This window comes from Callospermophilus lateralis, chromosome 11, assembly GCF_048772815.1.
Source record: "Callospermophilus lateralis isolate mCalLat2 chromosome 11, mCalLat2.hap1, whole genome shotgun sequence".
In the NCBI taxonomy this organism is placed as follows: Eukaryota; Metazoa; Chordata; class Mammalia; order Rodentia; family Sciuridae; genus Callospermophilus; species Callospermophilus lateralis.
This window is the reverse complement of record NC_135315.1, coordinates 3275626-3294873: the sequence shown is the minus strand read 5'-3', so window position 1 is coordinate 3294873 and position 19248 is coordinate 3275626. Positions and strand designations below refer to the sequence as shown.

The following is a 19248-nucleotide window of genomic DNA, read 5'->3' as shown; positions in this document are numbered from 1 at the left end:
GTGCAGCAAATCTCAGACCTTCCATCCCATCCTTAAATAAAACCCTATCAACATCCCCCACCAAAAAACCCCATAATGGAATGAACTCAGAATAAGGGACAATCTGCAAAGCGATGACACCCATTCCTCCAAAACCCTCCCCGAAATGTCACTGGGATTTTTTGGGGTCACGATTTCACACCTTACCATGGCCAGATGAGAATCCTGTCCTGCACCAATATGGGTCCACTAGCTCACATTCAGAAGCTACTTAGCTAGAGGATTAATCAAACACTCAGGAAATTTAATCAAATTCCATCATGGATAACAAACTACTCTAATGTAGAGTAGAATATTTTCAACAATTTTTCAAGTTGTGGCAGAAAGATCAATATCTCCAACTCCACCTGAAACATTAAGTAATGACCTAAAAACTGCTCACTCTCTGAGGTGTAGGAACCAAGAAAAAATATTCTTGCAATCACCAGCCGGCCTCTGGTGTGCATCTTTCTTAGCACAGACGCTCTCTGCAGTCCAGACTTCTTGCAGTCCTAGAACAGCTTACAGCTTAGATACACATTTCTGCTTCTGAGATGACTCAAGTGCAGCCTCCTTGTAACAAATCCTCTTAAATACATTCTCTCCCTCCCTCTTCCCTTTAAATTCACTTCCAAGATAAACTGCACTGAGATTCACAGAGTCAACCACAAGCTAGAGAGGACCAGCCCAAGACAAGAGGGCTGGGGCCTCCTTGGGGCCCCTTAGAGGGGGCCTGCCAGACACCCCATGCATCCTGGGCAGAGCCAATGTCTCCTTGGAGCCTGCTTCTTGGCATCCACTGCAGAAACAGGACTATGTGTGCAGTGGGGTACTCTTCCCTCTCCTGTCTGTTTTAGGATAGTACTCTGGTACTAAGGGCTCTAGGGAGCATGTCATACAACCAGCCCATCACAAGCAACTGGCACTTTAAAACCCACATCTCCTGCCAGGTCTCATCACGGCGCTCTTCCATGGTGACCATGAGGAAGGTTACCTTCTGCGTATTTCAGTGAAAGGAAGCACGTCTCTGCTCCACACGCAAAACGCTCTCAACCCACTTTGACCTAGCCCTGGATAAAGGATACTTTTGTGGGTAAAGGCTGCCCAACTGGACACAGTCTGTTACTTTCTCCCCTGCCCTTGGCTCCTACCTGGGTCCAGTTGTGCCCTCCATCCCTGCAGGGTCACCGCAAATCTGTGCTTGGACTGCACAATCCAGGACCCAAGACCTTTCTGAAGACACCACCGACCCCTGATGACACAGCTCTCCCCCGGCCCACACCAATCCCTGCATGGACCAGGGCCTCACACCTCTTCACTGAGGCTCGGCCTTGGACCCTCCCCGAGGTTCTTGTGAAGTCCCTCCGGAACAGCGTAGCCCCTGCCCCCGTGCTCCGTGGGTCATCCCAAGACCTCTGTGGATCCTCTTGGCCCTCGGTGGGGTCACCCAGAGACCCTAGCGGGCAGCGCATCCAACACCGCATCCCCTGTCACGCCCCGCGTCACCCTGAGGCCCTCGTGGACTCTTATAGCCCTACACGGGGTCACCCCGAGCCCCTCGTAGACAGCGAACCTCCTGGTGCTCCCTGGGTCATGCCAGGACCTTGGTGAATCCTCGTGGCCATCGCCGGGGTCACCCCGAGACCCTTGTGGACAGAGCATCCCCCAGGCCACCTTGAGACACTCGTAGACCCTCATGGCCTTCCGTGAGGTCACCCCGAGCCCCTCGCGGACGGCGCATCCGACAGCGCGTCCCCTGGAGCGCCCCTCGTCACCCCGAGCCCCTCGTGGACCCTCATAGCCCTCCGCGGGGTCCTCCCGAGCCCTTCGTGGACACCGCATCTCCCGGCGCACCGCGGACATCCCGGATCCCGGGCGGACGCGCGCCCGCGCCTTCTCCGAGCGCCCCGAGTGCCCTGCGCCCCGCCACCCCTTCCCGCGCCCCAGGCCCAGCGGAAACCCCCTCGCGGGCCTGCGCCCCGCCCCGCCAGGCCCCAGCCTAACCTGGCCCCCAGCGGCCCGCGGCAGGCCCGCGCAGCTCTGGCGTCTCCTCGGCCCGGGCCGCACGCGCACCATCCGGGCCTCCAGCGCCTCACACACGTGTCACAGGGACGCTTAAAGGAGTCGCACTTTGCGGCCGGTCTTTGCCGGCACCGAGAGGTCCGGGCTGCTTTAAGAGGCGGGGATATCTTGGGCCCTCTCCCTGGATCCGCCCACCGCCGCTTTACGCGCCGTAAGCGTCGCCTCCCGATCCGGAGGTCCCGCCAGCCTACGTAGTGACGCAAGCGCGCAGAGTCTAGACGCCCCGCCCCCGGGCCGTGGCGCGGGCGGTTTCCGCAGAGGTCTCGCGGCACTGCCGCTTCCGGGTCCACGGCGTGCCTGTGTGCAGGCTGGTGCCGCTAGCCGAGGCGCAGAGCGGGGGCTCCCTGGGCCGGCCCCCGGAGGAGGGCGCCGAGCCTCTCTCACGCGCGGGAGGGGCTCCTGCCTGTCACCTGGCCTTGCGGAGAGAGCGGCGCCTGGCCGACTCGGGCTTTGTGCCATTGGAAACGAAGGCACGCTCGCAGCTCCCCCGCCATGAGCCCAGTACCAGGGAGGTGGCCCCTGGGTGAGGGATCGGTTTTGGTTTTCAGCTTTTGAAGTCCCTGGATACCTGAGCACGATCCTCCAACTCCAGCTGTCACCTCCGATAGTTTTTCCCTGCACGACTGTACGTGAAGGCCTCCGCCGAATGGTTACAAACAGGGATCGCCTTTGCAATATTTCTAAAACTTCCCCTAACCCTTGACTTGATCGGCTTTCCTGTCCCCGTTCTCCAAGGCAGATGGAGAGTGGCCCCTGGCCCGACTTCAGGAGCTACCAGAGCAGCACAGGCATAATAAACTATTTTTTCCAAAAGGTAGAACTTGCGTACATAATCCCTATGTTCCTTGACTGTTCAGTAAGAGTGATGAGCCAGGTGAGACCACAAGCGCATCGCCCAGAGCTAATCTCCAGCCTCTCCACACACCTATAAGCCAGGACTGAAGAGAGAGCGAGGGAATAAATGTGATTGAACAAAATTCGCCTTACGTTTATTACTTGGATGCTAGTGTTCTTTGGAAAAGCAAACAAGCAAAAACAAAACTGCAATAGTTTGAGATTAAAATTGTGTCCTCTGTGTAGGAATTCTTTATTTGCCCTGTGTGGTGGGTCACCCTCATAATCCCAGCAACTCAGGAGGCTGAGGCAGGAGGATTGCAAGTTCTAGGCCAGCTTCAGCAATTTAGTGAGACCCTGTTTAAAAATAAAAAAAAATTAAAAAAAATAAAAAAAGTCTGGAGATCCATCTCAGTGGTAAAGCACCCCTGGGTTCAGTCCCCACTACCCAAAGGAACAAACAAACCCCATTCTGCTAAAAGTTTTAGTTTGAGATCTTACTCTTGGCTTCTTGACCATTCTGACCACTCTCCTGTCCCCTGACCAGAGTGGGCTCTATTCAAGGACTCAGAGACAACTCTCCCTATGCAAGTCCTGATACATTGTATAAAATGGGTGATTCCCTGTATGTGTTCCGAGCTAGGAAGCCGGCAGCTGGCAAGGGAATGGGGAGGCCTGGGTTTTATTCAGGCTAACTGTTGCTTTGCATACTTTTTTTTTTTTTTTTAACCCAGGCCAGCCTCTTTATTTCTAGGTAGATAGGCAGCATGACTTCTGCACCCGGCCTCAAATCTACCTTCACACCCTTCTCTGATGTTGACCCAAACCCCACTTCTTTTGCAGGCTCAAACATGGATTTGTCTCACGTTTTATTTGGCTATTTTCATTAGAATGCTCCTCTTGATTGTCACTGAATGAAAATCTCTATATCCTTTTGTTTCTGAATGTCTTGTTTTCAACAGTCAATTTGTTTCTTGGAGGAGAAAAGTTGCTAAGAGACCAAAATAATTCCCCTATATCAAAGCTCTGCCTCTCACTGTAAAAGATTCAAGGCAGCAGTGAGGCGAGTGAGGGGTCCTCTCACAGCCGGACCCCAAGGCCACAGGCAGACCACCCATCCAAGAACTTCAGTGTTAAGGCAAAGACTGTGGTCACAGCAAATCACCTGTGATAAAAACTGACACTTTTTTTTTTTTTTTTATTAAAGTTAAGGTAAAAATATCCACTGGAAGGGTACTTTAAAGATATTTTTAGGACATTTAAAGGACTGCAATCTTTCCCATCCTATAATCCTACTAATGGACAGAAATAGATGCTCTCCTATGGTGTGCAGTAACCAGACCCAAGACTCTTCCACCAGCCGTCCTGGTGGCCCCTGACCCCCACCAGCCGCTTGGCTCTCTAGCCTGGGTCTTGTATTTGCAGTTAGGACCTACAGTCTGCTGGCTGGCTGCTCCAGTTGTCCCCCTTACTTTCTTTCACAGAGTGAGCAAGCGTGATGGGGACTAACAGTCGCTGGGCACCCCAGTGTGTCTCAGGTGGATTTAAAATTGTTTACAAAGACCAACAAAACTTGGATTTTTTTTTTTAAACTGGAATCAGGGGCACATGGAATTTGTTATACCATTCTTAGTGGGATTTTGTTTTGTTTTTGTGTATGTTTGAAAATCTCCGTAAGAAGTTTTGCTGTTTTCTTTTAAAGTCATATTTGACCTAAATACATACATAAATGAAATAAGTAGCCATCCTCTGTGTGTTGTTTGCTGAGACCCTTAAGGTGGCTTACAGGTTAAAGAGGCCACAAACTCCAGGCAAAGCCATTTGTGTGACACTGAAAGTCTCTGTGTTACTGTTACATGCAGCTGAGCCACTTCCCTCAAATCTTTTTTTAATATTTTGATTTTTAAAAAAACATTAGTTCTTTGTAGTGCCCCAGGTATTGTTCCACAGGGGAAAACAATCCAAACACCCTGCGTGGGTGATGTTGAGTGGAGGGTGTTCACATGTCTTATGGAAGAGATGAGGGGACACCTATGGAAGAGATGAGGGGACAAACTTTGTTCTGCTGACTGTACTGCTTAGCTGTGTAGAGTGGAAAACAATTCTTCCCACTGCTCCAGAATAACAAATTCTGCATGAGGGCTAGAGGGTTAATTTGTAAAGAAAAGAGAGTTGTTTAGCTCACAGTTAGGGAGGCTGAAATTTGAGGAGCTGCATTAATGTGGCCTCTGGTAAGAGCCCCCTTGGCTGCATCCTATCATGCTGGAGGGCATCATGGTGAGAACTCATGCAAGAGAGAGAGGTCAGAGAGCAGGGAGGGGCCAGTATGACCCTACTGCACCCCATGTCTTAATGTCCACACTGAGGACCAGCACACACAGCTTTGCAGGACATGCTCAAACAAAACCTACACCACAGCATGAACTGATTGCAGCCAGTGAGGCTTATCTGGGTCCTGACTCAGAGCAATAGAGCTTCAAAAGGCATTCATGGATAATTGGAGATGTCAAAACACTGACTAGGTTACTTGACGACATTAATAAATATTAAGTAGGTGGTTAAGGTGTGATAAAAACATTTTGGACATGTTTAAAAATAGTTCTGGCTGGGCATGGTGGTGCACACCTGTAACCTCATTGACATAGGAGGCCAAGGCAGAAGGACCACAAGTTGGAGGCCAGCCTGGGCAACTTAGCCAGACTCTTTTTCAAAATAAAAAGGGCTGGGGATGTGGCTCAGTGGTAGAGCACCCTTGTGTTCAATCCCAGTACCAAAAAGAAAAAAAAAAAAAAAGCTGTCTTCCCTTCTGCCTGCCCATGTCTTCAAAGCATGCTAGCCTCACAGGTTTCCTCAGACACAGAGGACCCTGTGCCCACCAGACGGTGCCTGGCCCCCTCCTTGAGCTAGACAGTGGCAGTGCTGAACGTCGGAATCAGACACACAGAGAGAGCCAGCAGTCTCTTTGATAATACTGTTTATTGTCCATTGACGGAGCGGTCACTCAAAAATGATACAAAGCAGCAGAGACATGCGCAGTCTGCAGGTTGACTCTCCACGACTCTCACGTGCTCCCAGCACAGGGGGGTCTCGGACTTCACATCCCAGCACGAAGAACACTTTGCTCCCCCCACAACAACATAAAAATCCAAACAAAAACAAACGAAATCAACAAAGCTTTAAATTACGGCAGCAAGTCTGATATTCCTTAATACTTATCAAGCAAAGATTCGAACACAACTACGATGTAAACTTCATTTTAAATATTTTGAGTTGCTTGCGTGATGAAAGGAATAAAGGGAGAGAAGAGCAGTGCTTAGAAGACACCATAAATTAAACAATGCCAAATGAGATCCTTCTTCACCTGTACAAATGTCGTGGCTGTCCACTGTGAGGGTGTGGAGCGGCCTGGCCCTCCGCTGCCACTGGGCACTTTGCTCGGCATGGTCAGAAATCCAAATATAAAGGCCATCTTTCCTGACCAACCTACTCAAAGATACTTTGCAATTATCCGAACCAGAGAATAGAAGCAAGGCGGTGGAAAGAGCAAAGATGCTCAGGAAGGCCTGAAGGGACCCTCCACCGTAGGCCAGCTACACGCCACAATGTCCACTCTGGGTCCAATGCTTCCTCAATGCAGAAACCGTTTTTTTTTAAAAAGTGCAAGTCTAACACCTACCAAGGGTAATTAAAAAAGAAATCATCATGGGGATGGTTACAGCGGATGTCAGAAACAACCCGAAACACTGAAGAAGTCAGCAGAAACAGGAGCAAATCTTACATATGATACCACCATACAGGAAGCAAACAGGGCAGGGTGTTCTATTGACTGCAGGGGTCTGGTGGTGGTGTATACACTGAAATCACACGGACTGGTCCATCGTGACATCTCACCAACTGGACATCACTGTACAGCATGAAAACGCCCCCAAGGCAGGGGCTGATTCCTGGATGCTCTCCCGGTCTGTCCTAGAAAGGGGAGTCGACAAGTTCTGTGCTGACCAGGTCCCGGGTGGGCATGGGGGCTGCAGCCCCTCGGGGGTCAGGAGTCTTACGGTTGCTCTGGGGTCGCTGCAGAATAGAACAGGCTTAGATGGTGGTGACTTTGGAAGCATTTTGCAGAAGGACTCTCACAGGGGCCTGGGGCCAGGGTGGGGGGTGGCTGGCTTCAGCGTCACTCTGTGTGTGTGCATAAGGTCTATGTTTGCATCATGTGTGTCCCCAGAAGAGCGTATCTTTACAGCGTGGGTAGAAGGAGAAAGAAGGCCAACTGTATTGTGACTGAGAAAGTTCTGCCTACTTGAACCCCTATTTTATTGGCATCACAAGACCATTTCTAGGGAATAAGTTGGTTCCCCAGTTCCCTCTGAAGGGTTTTAAGTGGGTAATCTTTGTGACATAAGAAAGCAAGCAGGCCTTGGCATACCTGCCACTTAGGTTCACATATTATCTGAGAATTCATCTTTAGAAAAATGAGATGTCTGTTAAAACAGGCCACAGTGCCCCGAGGGCCTGAACACAAGCTGCCTGGGTGCCCTGGTTGGGACATCTTAATAAGCTTAGCTCACATCACTTGGAGAAATCTGCAAGGAATCATGATTATCTGTCTTGGAGGGAGATTTCACTAAGCTTGCCGGGGCACAGCAAGATCATGTCCTCAGTTTGCACAAACAGGGAGCTGGGTGGCCAGCCATACACTGCCCTGGGGAAAGCAGGTGGGAAGGAGGCCAGGGCAACCCGAGAAGCTCAGGACAGATCTCTAAGAGCACCTGGGCGCACCCCAGCCCTGGACCTGCCCCAGCTCAGGGCTTCGCAGGTCTGCAGTGCAGGACTGAAAGGCCTTGCCTAGAGCTGCAGCATGGCTCAGCAAGGGCCTCTCCCTCCAAGGCCCTGAAGGAGGAATTCTGCAAACTCCCAGGATCGAGTCCTCCAAGAACGAGCCACCAGTTCCAGGGCTACTCCTGGTCCCGAGGGAGTCACACGTGCTAGGAGATTGCGATGGGCCCAGGGAAGATGGGGGACACTTGCAGGGGGCAGGGACTGCCACCCTAGGCCAGAGTTGGACATGCCCCTCTCAGGATGACAAAGACCTGGTAGGCCTGCTACACAGTCTTGCAATGACCCTCAGGAGTTTCTGCAAAACGCACATTTCCAGGCTCTGCCCTCACCAGGCTGGGGAGACCCCTGCATGCTGCCTGCCTGGCATCTGTGATGGGGACAAAGATGCCTGGGCAGGAAGTCTGTGGGTCCCACCCCTGCCTGTGCCCAAAAATCAAAGACCAAGACACACGGTGCCCAGGTGTTGGATGGAAGGAGTGTGGGAGGGCCCCTGGCCCATCTCTTCCTCCAGACTCACAAGTGTGTTCAGAAGGAAAATGGGGGCGGGGGGCAGAATCATACTAACGTGGATCCACTTGGATGACTGTTTTATTCATGCTGTTTCCAGGATGTCAGAGCTGGACCAGTCTAAACCCTCGGAGGCTTTTCACTTGGCCACAGGGCTGTGGTCACCCTGCCTACGGGTCCTCGATGTCAAAAAACTCCTGCTTGGGGGGTGCCGCCCCGCGGTACCACGCACAGGAGCCATCGCTCCTCTTGATGCAGGCAAAGAACTTGGCCTGGTGCCCGTTGATGTTCTTCTCCGTGACCCAGTCCATCCAGAGGCACTCGTCCGGCGAGGAGATGTAGCATGGGATCATGGGGCAGCGTGTGATCTGGAGACACATGCAGGCAGATTTAGTTGGGGACTGAAGAATCAGAGAGGGGGCATCCAGAGCCCAGCCGTGTGCCACCAAAGGTGTTCAAGGACAAAATCTTACTGAGTCCCACACTCTCCATACAGGGGCAGGCGGCCGCCTGGGGAAGGCCAGGACCAGCCTGCCCCCTCCTGCCTTCCTGTCCACCTTCACTTTACAATGAGACAACTACAGCTAGCCTGCCCTCCTAGAGGTACAAGGACAGCAGCAACAGCAACAACAACAGAAAGACCCTGTCTCTAAATAAAATACAAAATAGGGCTGGGGATGTGGCTCAGTGGTTGAGTGCCCCTGGTTCAATTCCCAGTTTAAAAAAAAAAATTTCCTGGAGACAGATCCCTGTCAAATAAGAAGGTCCTTTCCTTACTCTCCAGGGTGAGCTCCGAGATGACAAGCAACTTGCGTTTCGCAATGGAACTCTCAGGCACAAGAGGGTCACCACCTTTGTGGCTGTACAGAGATAAAGGAAGAGCTGGCTTTTGATGTCTGCTAGGTGCAGAGCACTGTGCTTGGTGTGCATGTAGTTGACATCATGGGTTTGCAATTCACACCTTGCACCTTGCCCAAGCTAAGGGATGGGCACCAGCAGGAAGGGGAGGAGGCCCCATGGTCAGCTCTGACCAGCACAGGCTACTCCTGCAGCCTGGCTCAGCTAGCACCCCCTGGGAACATGGAGAGATGCCCCAGCAATGCTTCCTGTTTTGGGGAAGAGGAAGGAGCAGGGAAGTGCCAGGGCTCTGGAGACAGCAGAATCCCAGCCTGGGAGCCCCAGGGAAGCCCTCCCCCGCCTTGGCTGCCTCTGAGGGCTTGCATGGCTACAGTTCTGCCCAGCACCCCCAGCAGCAGAAGGAGACAGGCATTCTCAATAGAACCCACGCATACAGGGAGCTCCGTGGGGAACTGCCAGGGATGCTGGGAAACCCTCAGAGCCTGAGGCACTGGCTCACTGGGCTCCTGAGGGTCTGCACCCGTGTGTGTGTAGGACCAGCCCTTCCCATGCCTGAGGCACTGGCTCACGAGGGTCCCTTCCCATGAATTCCTTTCCCTACAAGACTTGACTTGCTAGAGGCTGCGGGGACAAACTTCAGCGTGCCCACCCAAATCCCCTTCTGCAAATGTCCCTTGTCAGAGATGCAACTCAGGGCTCTCTAGGGACCAGGGTCCAAGACTGTGTCCCCAGCCAGCCTCTCTTCAGCTCTTCAATCAGGACCCTGTGGACTGAGGGGCCTGGGTAGCTGGGGACCCAAACCCCAGCTGTCCACTTGGAGACGCCGTGGAAGCCGAGGAGGAGACAGGCCTGCTCACCTTGCACTCGCAGCCCATCTGGTACCTGTGGTTCAGGCTCTTCTTCTGGGTGGTGCTCAGGGTGTCCCAGGGCACAATGAAGTCACAGAGGGTAATGTGCATCTTGCCATCCCCCTCAGCCTTTCCTGTGGACAGACAGGAATCACGTGCTCAGGGAGAGCTCACCTCCTTCCACCCATCTCCCAAATCTGGAAGCAGCTCTGGGTGCTGAGGTTTTTATGAATACACAGACTGTTATATTCTGAGTTTTAAGATGATACACTTCACAGGAGAAAACTTAAAAGCTGCAAGAAAAAAAAAATAAAGGAAAGAAACCTCCTGTCTTCATTATCTGCTGCTGCCTGGGTCCACTTCCTCCCAACACTCTAATGCATGCTGATGGACACACCGAGGAGCCTGTGGTATCATAGGTCATCTTGCTCCCGGTTTTACTGTCACCAAGCCATATTTATTCATGAGCATTTCTCCCATTTGATGTCGAGCTTGTAATCCTGCATCTGGAGCAAACTCGTGGAATTTTTTAAAAATTAGAGATCTGCCCTAACTCCCTTCCCAGGGCACAAGGAGGCACTGTTCCTTGCTTGTTCCTTGACTCAGGACTCTGCTCCTGCCCTCTGTTTGCTGAAGACATCACTGTTGGTGACAGCCTGGCATTAGCCACACAGGGGAAAAAGAACAAACAAGAGTGTTCTAGCGCACGACAGAACCTAACGGCGCCTCTGGAGGTCCTTTAGAAACTGCTCCGGCTCCGTTACCATGGCGCCTTGTCAAGAGACACGCAGGCCCAGGGAGGGCGCAGAGCCTGGCAGAGCCGACAGAGAGGCCCTGAGAGGCCAGCAGCTGAAGCGGTACCCTGAGCACCTCTGCCCACAAAGCATCAGCATCAGCTTAAGGACCTTGGGCACAGCTAGCTCTGGAGAATCCACAGATAGAAAAGTACCAGTGCAGCTGGCCGGCCGCACCCCATCCTGAATAGTGAGACTGCCGACTGCAGCCTGGGAAATACGATGGGCTTGTGCGGGGTTGAGTGGGCACGGATGACATCCGCGGGGCTGGCATACTGCTCCATGCTGCAAACCCCCTGGGTCTGAATTCTCATGCTTTTACTTCTGTGTAAGCTGATCCTCTTACTTTTGGGAGCTCAATTTACCCTTTTATCTGTTTAGATTTATATGACATTCTGTGAAGGAGAGGGATCAGGAAGCAGTACTACTGCCAGGCTCAGTGGCACTCACCTGTCATCCCCGCTACTCAGGAGGCTGAGGCAGGAGGATCCCTAGCATGAGGCCAGCCTCAGCAACTTAACAAGACCATGTCTCAAAATATGAAACACACACACACACAAACCACCCCCCAAAACACACACACACACACACACACACACACACAGAGCTGGGAAAATAGCCTGGTGGTAGAGCATCCCTGGGTTCAGTCCACAGGACCAAAACAAAACAAAGAGCATATTATTACTGTGTCATGTATGCTAAGTCCTATAACTTAAAAAGAAAACCATTTAGGTGGCCTTGCACAGGTCGAAAATAGATACTTGACTATTTTCCCTCTAGACCTGGGGCCATTTTCAATGAGTTGGGGTAGAGAAGGAAAGAGTGAAGTAGAGGTGGCCAATGGTCCATCCCTGAGTCCCGGTGTCCTCTGGCACTTACCACCTGTACAGGTGTACCACTGCCCCTTCTCACCCAAGGTCCCCATTACCATAGACAGGCTGAGTTTCCTTTCCAGCCGTACCCTCCAAACCTCTATGGTGGCTTCTACTGTGCACTCAGCTGGCACTCTTACCCACCTTACAACAGCATTGGTCTCCTACGCTTCTAGCTCCCAGCCTGGTCATAAGCATGAAGGGTCAGGGTCGTGTTGTGACCCTTTTCGACCCACAGTTCCTTGCATGTGGTCATTTTCCACTGAAAGTTCTCTGACTGGGGTGTGGGCCCTGGCCACTATCTGCTTCTTATCCTGCATTCTGCAGCTGTCTTCCTCTTCCGTCTTGCCCTCCAATCACCCCTGCCTCGGAGGACTGCTAAGGGGAGAAGTGGAGATGAAATGCAAATTCAGTGTTCAGTGGCCCTCGGGCTGGGCAAGGTGACTCTTGGGGTGTCAGAGGACACCCTTTAGTCTGATGGAGACCGGTCGGGCTTCCATGACCTGGACATCTCTGGCCACATTTTATTTATGTCTATCTTGGAAAAAAGCAAAGCATGAGTCTTGGATACAGAAAAACAGGAATGAATTCAAATGTGTAAGTAAGACTTGTATGTTTACTGTTCCTCTCAGAGAAGCGGACGGGAGAAGAAAATCACAGGCCCGTTTTGTAGGAGTTCCTGGACGCGGTCTCGTGGTGCCCGACTCGGCATGTGAAGCTGAGTCACCAGCCTGGGAGGAGGTGGGCCGTCTTGGGCCCTGCGGTCGCTCCTGGGGCCACAGCCAGCCCAAGTGGCTGACTGTGCCCCGTGATTTCTGGTTAGCCCCTGACTAAGGGACCCATCCTGACTCCAGAGAACTGGATGAGGTTTTGTGCCTCAGGAAGTAAAGGCCAGATTCAGCCTGGAGTCACCGGACAGTTGTGCACGTGGCGAGCTGGATCAGAGAGTTTTCTCAGTCACGGGCTGAGTGAGCCGCAGCGGGCGATGCCCTCACTCCTGCTCCCTCCCATGGAGGGCAGGACGAAGCCAAGTGCCCTGGCTAAGAGAGTGACTGGGTTATGGGCTCAGTCTTGTCACTGAGCTGTCCCAAAGATGGTCCTCGGGGAAGAGACCCAGCGGAGCCCTGAGAGGGACACCTCGTGCTGTCCCAGACACAATCAGTCTCAGTTTTTCAAGGACATCTTCCTACTGAGGGTCCTTCCAGCAGACCCTTCCCCTCATTCTGCCCTGTTGCTACCCAGCTCCTTCGACCCAGGGCCAGTGCTGCACCAGCTTTTCATTTGATGCCAGGACACGCGCACAGGATGCCGCCACCTCGGATCTAAGAAGTGAATTATTAGTTGCCTCTGAGTAAGGCCTGCCCAGGGTGCCCACGTCTCTGCGACCCCCACCTTCTTCCTCACAACCACCATGGGGGCAGACACTGCTGTCATTGTCCCCAGTGCAACCCCAGGCCTGGGAGGCACCGACAGGTGTAGTCACCTAGCCGAGGTATTGGGGCCCGGCTTCCCCCTCTGCATGCACCTGCCCGCTCTGTTGTACCAGCCCCTCTGGGCCACGTGGTGCCATTGATTCTGCATCATCCTGGAAACCTCGGGACGCTTCTCTGAGATGCTGGGCAGCGCCTCAGTTAGTCAACGGGAATGGTAACAAGGTGAAACCGTGCACAGGGTCCCACAGAGAAGAGCATCACAGTTTTTGAAAACTTAAAAATATAGGTTCATAAAAAGCAAAATTCTGACACACGCTACAACAGCGCTGGGCGGGGAGGATGCTGCGCTGCATGAAACAGGCCAGTTCCCAGGGACGGAGAGCAGAAGGCAGGAGAGGGGCGGGGAGTGGGGACCTCTTGGCTAATGGGGGCAGCTTCAGTTTGGGATGATGAAGAAATTCTGGAAATGGATAGTGAGAGTCACTCAACACTGTGATGTCCTTAAAGCCACTGAACGGTACACCTAGCAGTGGTTGAAATGGTCAGTTTATATCACATAGACTTTACTGCAATTTTAAACAGCATACAACACATTTTAGAAGTGTCTTTTATCCATGGCCAGTGAGGAAATGAAAATATGCTCTGGGTAATGTGCAAATGGAAGGCAGTCCAGATGACGGGCATGTATTCCCTGCGAGACTGTCTTTTCTAGCGCTTTTACCTTTTTTATAGTTTGGGCAGATTCAGGTTTTAGCAAGCCTATGAAATATGTGTTGTAGCGAGGTGGTGCACACCTGTGATTCCAGCAACTTGGGAAACTGAGGCAGGAGGATCACAAGTTCAAGGCCAACCTCAGCAACTTAGGAGACCCCTGGGTTCAATCCCCAGTACAAAAAAAAAAAAAAAACAACCAAGTGTGTTGTGTTATTTGTACAACTGTCTTCTTGCTGAGCCTGGGGACAATCTGATGGGCCTGTGTGTGGGGACAGTGCAGGACACATGGCAGTTGCGAAGGAGGCTCTGATGGACAAGGTGGAGGATGGGCGTCTGTATAGCCATTGAAATGATTCGGCCTTCTGTCCTAACAGACTCCCAAGGCTCTGATAGGACTCAGAGACCTGTTCCTTCCAGAAAAGGAGTGAGCCCAACTGATTTTCCTACCGTGTTCCCCGAGTAAGCAAAACAGAGGGATCACCAGTGGTGAGCCACATGCCAAGGCCCTGAGCGGCTCTGCCCTCGCCCTCTCTGTGGCCTGCAGCTTCTGGGAGCTCTCAGGGGCCATGGAACAGGGCAGGAGCCATGTCTGCAGGAGAGGCTGTGAGTTGGGGCTCCCAACCGCTGGTCATAACCCAGCTCACCGTCCCTCCCCAGGAACTGCCCCAAAGGGCCACGTGGGCTGGACTCTCCATCCCACACAATAGCGGGCAGTGGTCCATGCTCAGGACCACTGGGCAAGGGGCAGTAGTGCCTGACCGCAAAGGACCCCAGGAGATGAAAATAGCATCCAGAGGGTCCCTTTGCAAAGGAGGCATCTGTCCTAGCGGCCGAGGCACAGTCTCCCGAGTGTGTGCTGACCAGCTGTTGGCCGCCTCTGGAAGGAGGCTCTGCCTTGGACTGAGAGCTGCGAGGGTTCTGGTTAGAGGTTGGCTCTCAGCCCTGGCCACACACCAGGCTCTCCGGGAGAGCTGTGAAACACGGACACCTGGATCCCTGTCCTCCAGGTCCTGCTCGGTTGGTCTGCGCACAGCCTGGGCCTCAGGGGTCCTACCAGCTTCCTGGGGAATCCCCGTGGACAGTCAAAGGAGGGCCGCGGGGCGAGGTGTGGGGGCAAGGAGAATTCCAAATCTTGAACCAAAGGTGCAAGGCAACAGAAGCTGCTGATCGGAACCTGGGCCCTACCGATGGGCAGGCAGCCCGGGTCACGGCCCTTGGCAGGGATATCGCAGGGCTGTGCTGAGGAACGTCCAGCCACCGGCTGACTTCTGGGTGGAGATGCTCCCACCTGGGCCAGTTTCAGTGTGATCTTAGCTAGCTCGCCCGACTGAAAACAGCAACCAGGTGCCTGGGCCACCTGCCGCACCCCAGTTTCCCACATCTGTAACCTGGGGACCACAACAGGACATGTGTGGGGAAGCTGTGAGGGTCCCAGGACAGAGAGGGCCCGTGGGGTGTGTGGAAGTGAGTGGTGGCCCAGAGCACGTGGCTTTCCCACGCACAGTCCACGAAGCACAGGACCTGGGTAGGAGGGCAGCAGTGCAGTTGGCCAGACTGGCCCTGTTAGGGACGAGGACAAAAAGGGACCCTGGGAAGCACTCACTCATCCAGGCAGGAAGTTCCCTGCCACGCACCTGCAATGAGATACTCCTTCTTTCCTCCCACGTCCAGCGAGACCCCACACACTGCTGAGGAGGGGGCCGTGTAGATGAACTCTATGTCCTTGTCAGGGCCTTTGAACATCTGGAAAGACAAGGAGGGCGCGTGTCAGACGGGCTGGGAATCCGCTCCCGCCTGCTGCCTGCGCAGACAAGGGCAGAAACGCGCAGGAGGGGGTCAGAAGCCCACTGCCCTGCTGAGCTGCTCAGCCACCTACCCTGGCCATCGCAGAGCAGGGCACATCACAGTCACCTGGAAGGGACTTTCTCAGACAATACTTCTGGGCACCCCCGGAGGTCATTTCAGAATCTCTGGGCACGGGCTTGCGTCAATCCTGGAGATTCTGGCCCATGGACAATGACCTTTGTATATTTCCAGAAATATTCAAAGAAATATTCTGGCTTTCTTATATTAAGTCTTCTGGGTTTTTGCTGGGAGCCATCAGCCAAGTAGGTATGACAATCTCCTTGCCAGCTTACTTCCATGCTGTCTAGTGGAAGAACTTCTGAAAGGTGACCTTGCTCAAGGACTAGGGCAGTTTAGCATAATAGGAGAGTAGGGTGTTCCCCCTTTAGAATAGGGTGGTTTAGCATAATAGGAGATTAGGGTGTTCCCCCTTCAGAATAGGGCGTATCCTGCTGCTGAGTTCCTCTTGAGTGCTTAGGATCAGACAGTATATTTGGGAGACAGAAGCCCATGCGGTGTGGATTTGGGGCAGAGTAGTGGACTTGGGAGAGGTGGATTTGGGCAGAGAACGTGGATTCCCCCAGAGCGTGTTTGTAGACGGCCGGTGTGAGTTCGGGAATAAAGAATTGCTGTTTGAATCTACAAGCTGTGTGGAGACTCGTGATTTGTGCCCAGCCAGAGACTGCAGCAGGTTTTAGTGCTGGGGATTGAGCCCAAGGCTTTGATGACCCTACAAACGACACACCCCCAGGAAGTTGGATGCAGCCAGGGCTACCTGGCAGGAACAAGAGCAGAGAGGCACCCCTGGAATTGGGATGTAACCCCAAGGACAGGGGGGCTGGTTTCCTTGTGGCCTCAGGAACGCAGCTGCTGTGTGAGCATTTCCCAGAAGCCCACAGGGGGCTTTTTAAAGAGAGTCTTAATCAGCAGTGAGCAAACCCACATGGAATGGATCTTCCCTAAAGTCATGGCCAAACAACAAATGCCCGGGGTGGACGGCTCCAGGCGGCGTGAAGGACACTGGCAAGGGGCTGAAGGCCCTTCTTTGGTGTTACTATCTATTCCCCCATGAGACCATGAGAGTGGATTTGCTTTTCTGCTTCAATAACAGAGAGACTTGGGCACTAAGAGACTAGGTCACCTCCTTAACATGTGCCACATGTAACAATTAGGCATTCCATTGGTCTTCCCATAACCTTTATTTTCTAGGACCTTTTATTTTGTAACAACACTAAATATGGATGGCTACAGAACTACCACTATGTTGCAAATTGGCCCTCCGGCCAGAGCCAGGAGTCTTCTTCTCTCTTGAGGGCCAAGTTGGTTGTTGTCAACCACGAGAGCATCATGTTTTCCTCCCAGGGCTGGGTTCTGTCTTTCCTCCCTCCATCTCTCTCTCTCTCTCAAACACAGGTCTCTTCCCATATGCTCCTGGACATGGATGGTCCTTTGAAAATACTAACAAATGCCACCATCTCGCCCACGGGCCTGCAGCCCCAGACTCAGACCCCTGTACCTGACATACCATCTTCTCTGAGCCGGCCCCACCAGAGTTTCTGTTTCTTTCCACAGTTGGGAGGCTTCCCTATCTACACCTGGCTGCAGGATCCTCTTTCCCCCTAAATCCTTCTGGGCATGCGGGGCTGCAGGCACTGCAGCGTGCTCAGGCTGTATCTCCTGCTTCAACTGGGGCAGGAGGCAAGACCACATCCTTACAGCCGCCCAGCCCACAACAGCCCTAGCATGGAGAGGCTCAGAGAAGGCTCTATAGATACTACAGACCTGTGTGACATGTGTGGAGGCTGTGCCACCAATTTGTCATCCATCAAAATAAAGGTGACGTGTTTCTGAAATAATGGAAGTTGCTGGGAACATACGGTCTCTGCCCGGCTTTTCAGACATTTATGGATTGAGGCAACTCAGACCTGCTTGCAGCCTGACTTTCTGCCCCACAGGCTGCTGGACTGAGTTCCAGGGACGCTGACCCTCCCTGGCCCTCCACACCCCCGCGGTGGACCCGGGATGCTGGCCGGGCTGTTACCTTTATCTGTTTGATCTCATACTGAATCCTCTTGATGGGGTTGCCATAGATGTCGTTCCCAGAGTCCACCTCCTTCTCGCTGACCGCTTTGGCCCTAATCACTGCAAAACACAAAGACATAGAGGTGAGGAGAAGTCCAGCGTCCAGGCTCTGACCAGGGGCCAGGTGTCCAGGCCTGGGAGGTGCTGAGGCAGGTGAGCCATCCCTGGCCCTGGCTGTAAAACAAGGGACAGAGGACCCCAGACCCTGCCTAGTGCTGGCTCCCTGCTGTCCTGCGGTCCTTCAGCAAGACCCTCCTCTGTTGATGGGCCAGCGGCTCAGCGTCCCTCGTGCCCAGGTGGTCTCTTCAACAGCAGGGTGCAACCACCCGTCCTGCAGAAGCTCCTGTGGGTGTCACCTGAGTGCTTGGGGCTTCCTCGCATTCTTTCTGATGCCTATTTCCTGGTGGCTGGGAGCAGGTGCACAAAGGACCGGCTGCAGCCCCTGTCATTCAGGGGGGCTCAGGCGTTCCCACCACCCTCTCTCCCTCTCCGTGCACTATTGGCAAACAGCTTGGGGAGCTGAGGCCGAGCAGTAGTCTTCTACCTTAAGGGGCGCCTCCTCGACATTTCCCCAGAGGGCCGGTGGTGCAGTGCTGACCTACTATGTGCAAGGCTCTGGTTCTGCCCCTAGTGCAAACACACACACACACACACACACACACACACACACACACCCAAAACAGAAAAACAAGTTTCCCTGGAAATGTCTCTTAGGGGATGCTTGAGAGTGACCTGTGTTCTGCGCAGGGGTGTGACAGAGAAGGGGTCGCAGTGCCGTAACTCACAGGGCACGGACTGTGTTAGGAAATGTCTGCAGGCAGGGCTGGCAAACCTAAGGGACAGATGCCCAGGAAGGAGGCCAGACAGAAAGAGCAGCCCGGATGCAACAAGGACCAGGCTGGGAAGGCTCCAGAATGTTCTGGAGCTTGAGGAAGGCTCCAGAATGTTCTGGAGCTTGAGGCTACCGAGGGCCATCCCCTCAGGGCTTTCTACCAGCAATGGAGCCAGAACTGGGGTCCCTCCTGGAGGGCCAGAGCTCTGGGCCAGCAGTGCATGTCGCTCGGGCAGGCCCCCCCATTTTCATTTCAAGTTATCCGTGGGTGGCACGGTCTGTTTTAATGACTTTAAGGGCTTTGTCTTCCAAAGTGCAGTGGACAGGTCACTCTGGGCCAGTGTTTGTTATTTTGCATGTCAGAAAAGCAGAGATAAGGTCGGCTTAACTGTCTTGGGAATTCCTGGCCAGGGCTGTCACTTCCCTCAGAGGCAGGGAGGTCCAGGCACATGGGAGCCTCGTCTGTGTCCGTCCCTCAGACCCAGAGGTATGCTCCACATCCCAGTCTCACCCCAGAGCCCCGCACCACACCTGTGACCTCGGCCCTGGGATCGGGCCCCACTCTCCTCTTCTGCCGGAGCTGAGTCATGGCTGGCCCAGGCCACAGGTTCCTGTTTCCCAGGCCAAGCCAGGCCTCGCCCTGAAAAGCCACCCGACAGGCCACCCCAGCACAGGGCGACCTGCCCTTGATCC

The 19248-nt window shown here is 53.4% G+C and overlaps 2 protein-coding genes across 2 annotated transcripts in view; both read right to left on the bottom strand.

Moving 5' to 3' along the window:
• Positions 1-2109, bottom strand: part of Usp36 (ubiquitin specific peptidase 36) — a 31486-nt gene extending 29377 nt beyond the window's left edge. Inside the window, exon 1 of the mRNA XM_076869881.2 lies at positions 2023-2109. The gene's annotated coding sequence lies outside the window, so the exon portion shown is untranslated. The remainder of the gene's footprint in view (positions 1-2022) is intronic.
• Positions 2110-5891: 3782 nt separating this feature from the next.
• Positions 5892-19248, bottom strand: part of Timp2 (TIMP metallopeptidase inhibitor 2) — a 43832-nt gene continuing 30475 nt past the window's right edge. The window contains exons 2-5 of the mRNA XM_076871581.2: positions 17683-17783; positions 15431-15539; positions 9993-10117; positions 5892-8645 (exon numbers count right to left, since the gene is read on the bottom strand). Coding sequence (XP_076727696.1) covers positions 8448-8645; positions 9993-10117; positions 15431-15539; positions 17683-17783 — 533 coding nt within the window. The 3' untranslated portion in view covers positions 5892-8447. The remainder of the gene's footprint in view (positions 8646-9992; positions 10118-15430; positions 15540-17682; positions 17784-19248) is intronic.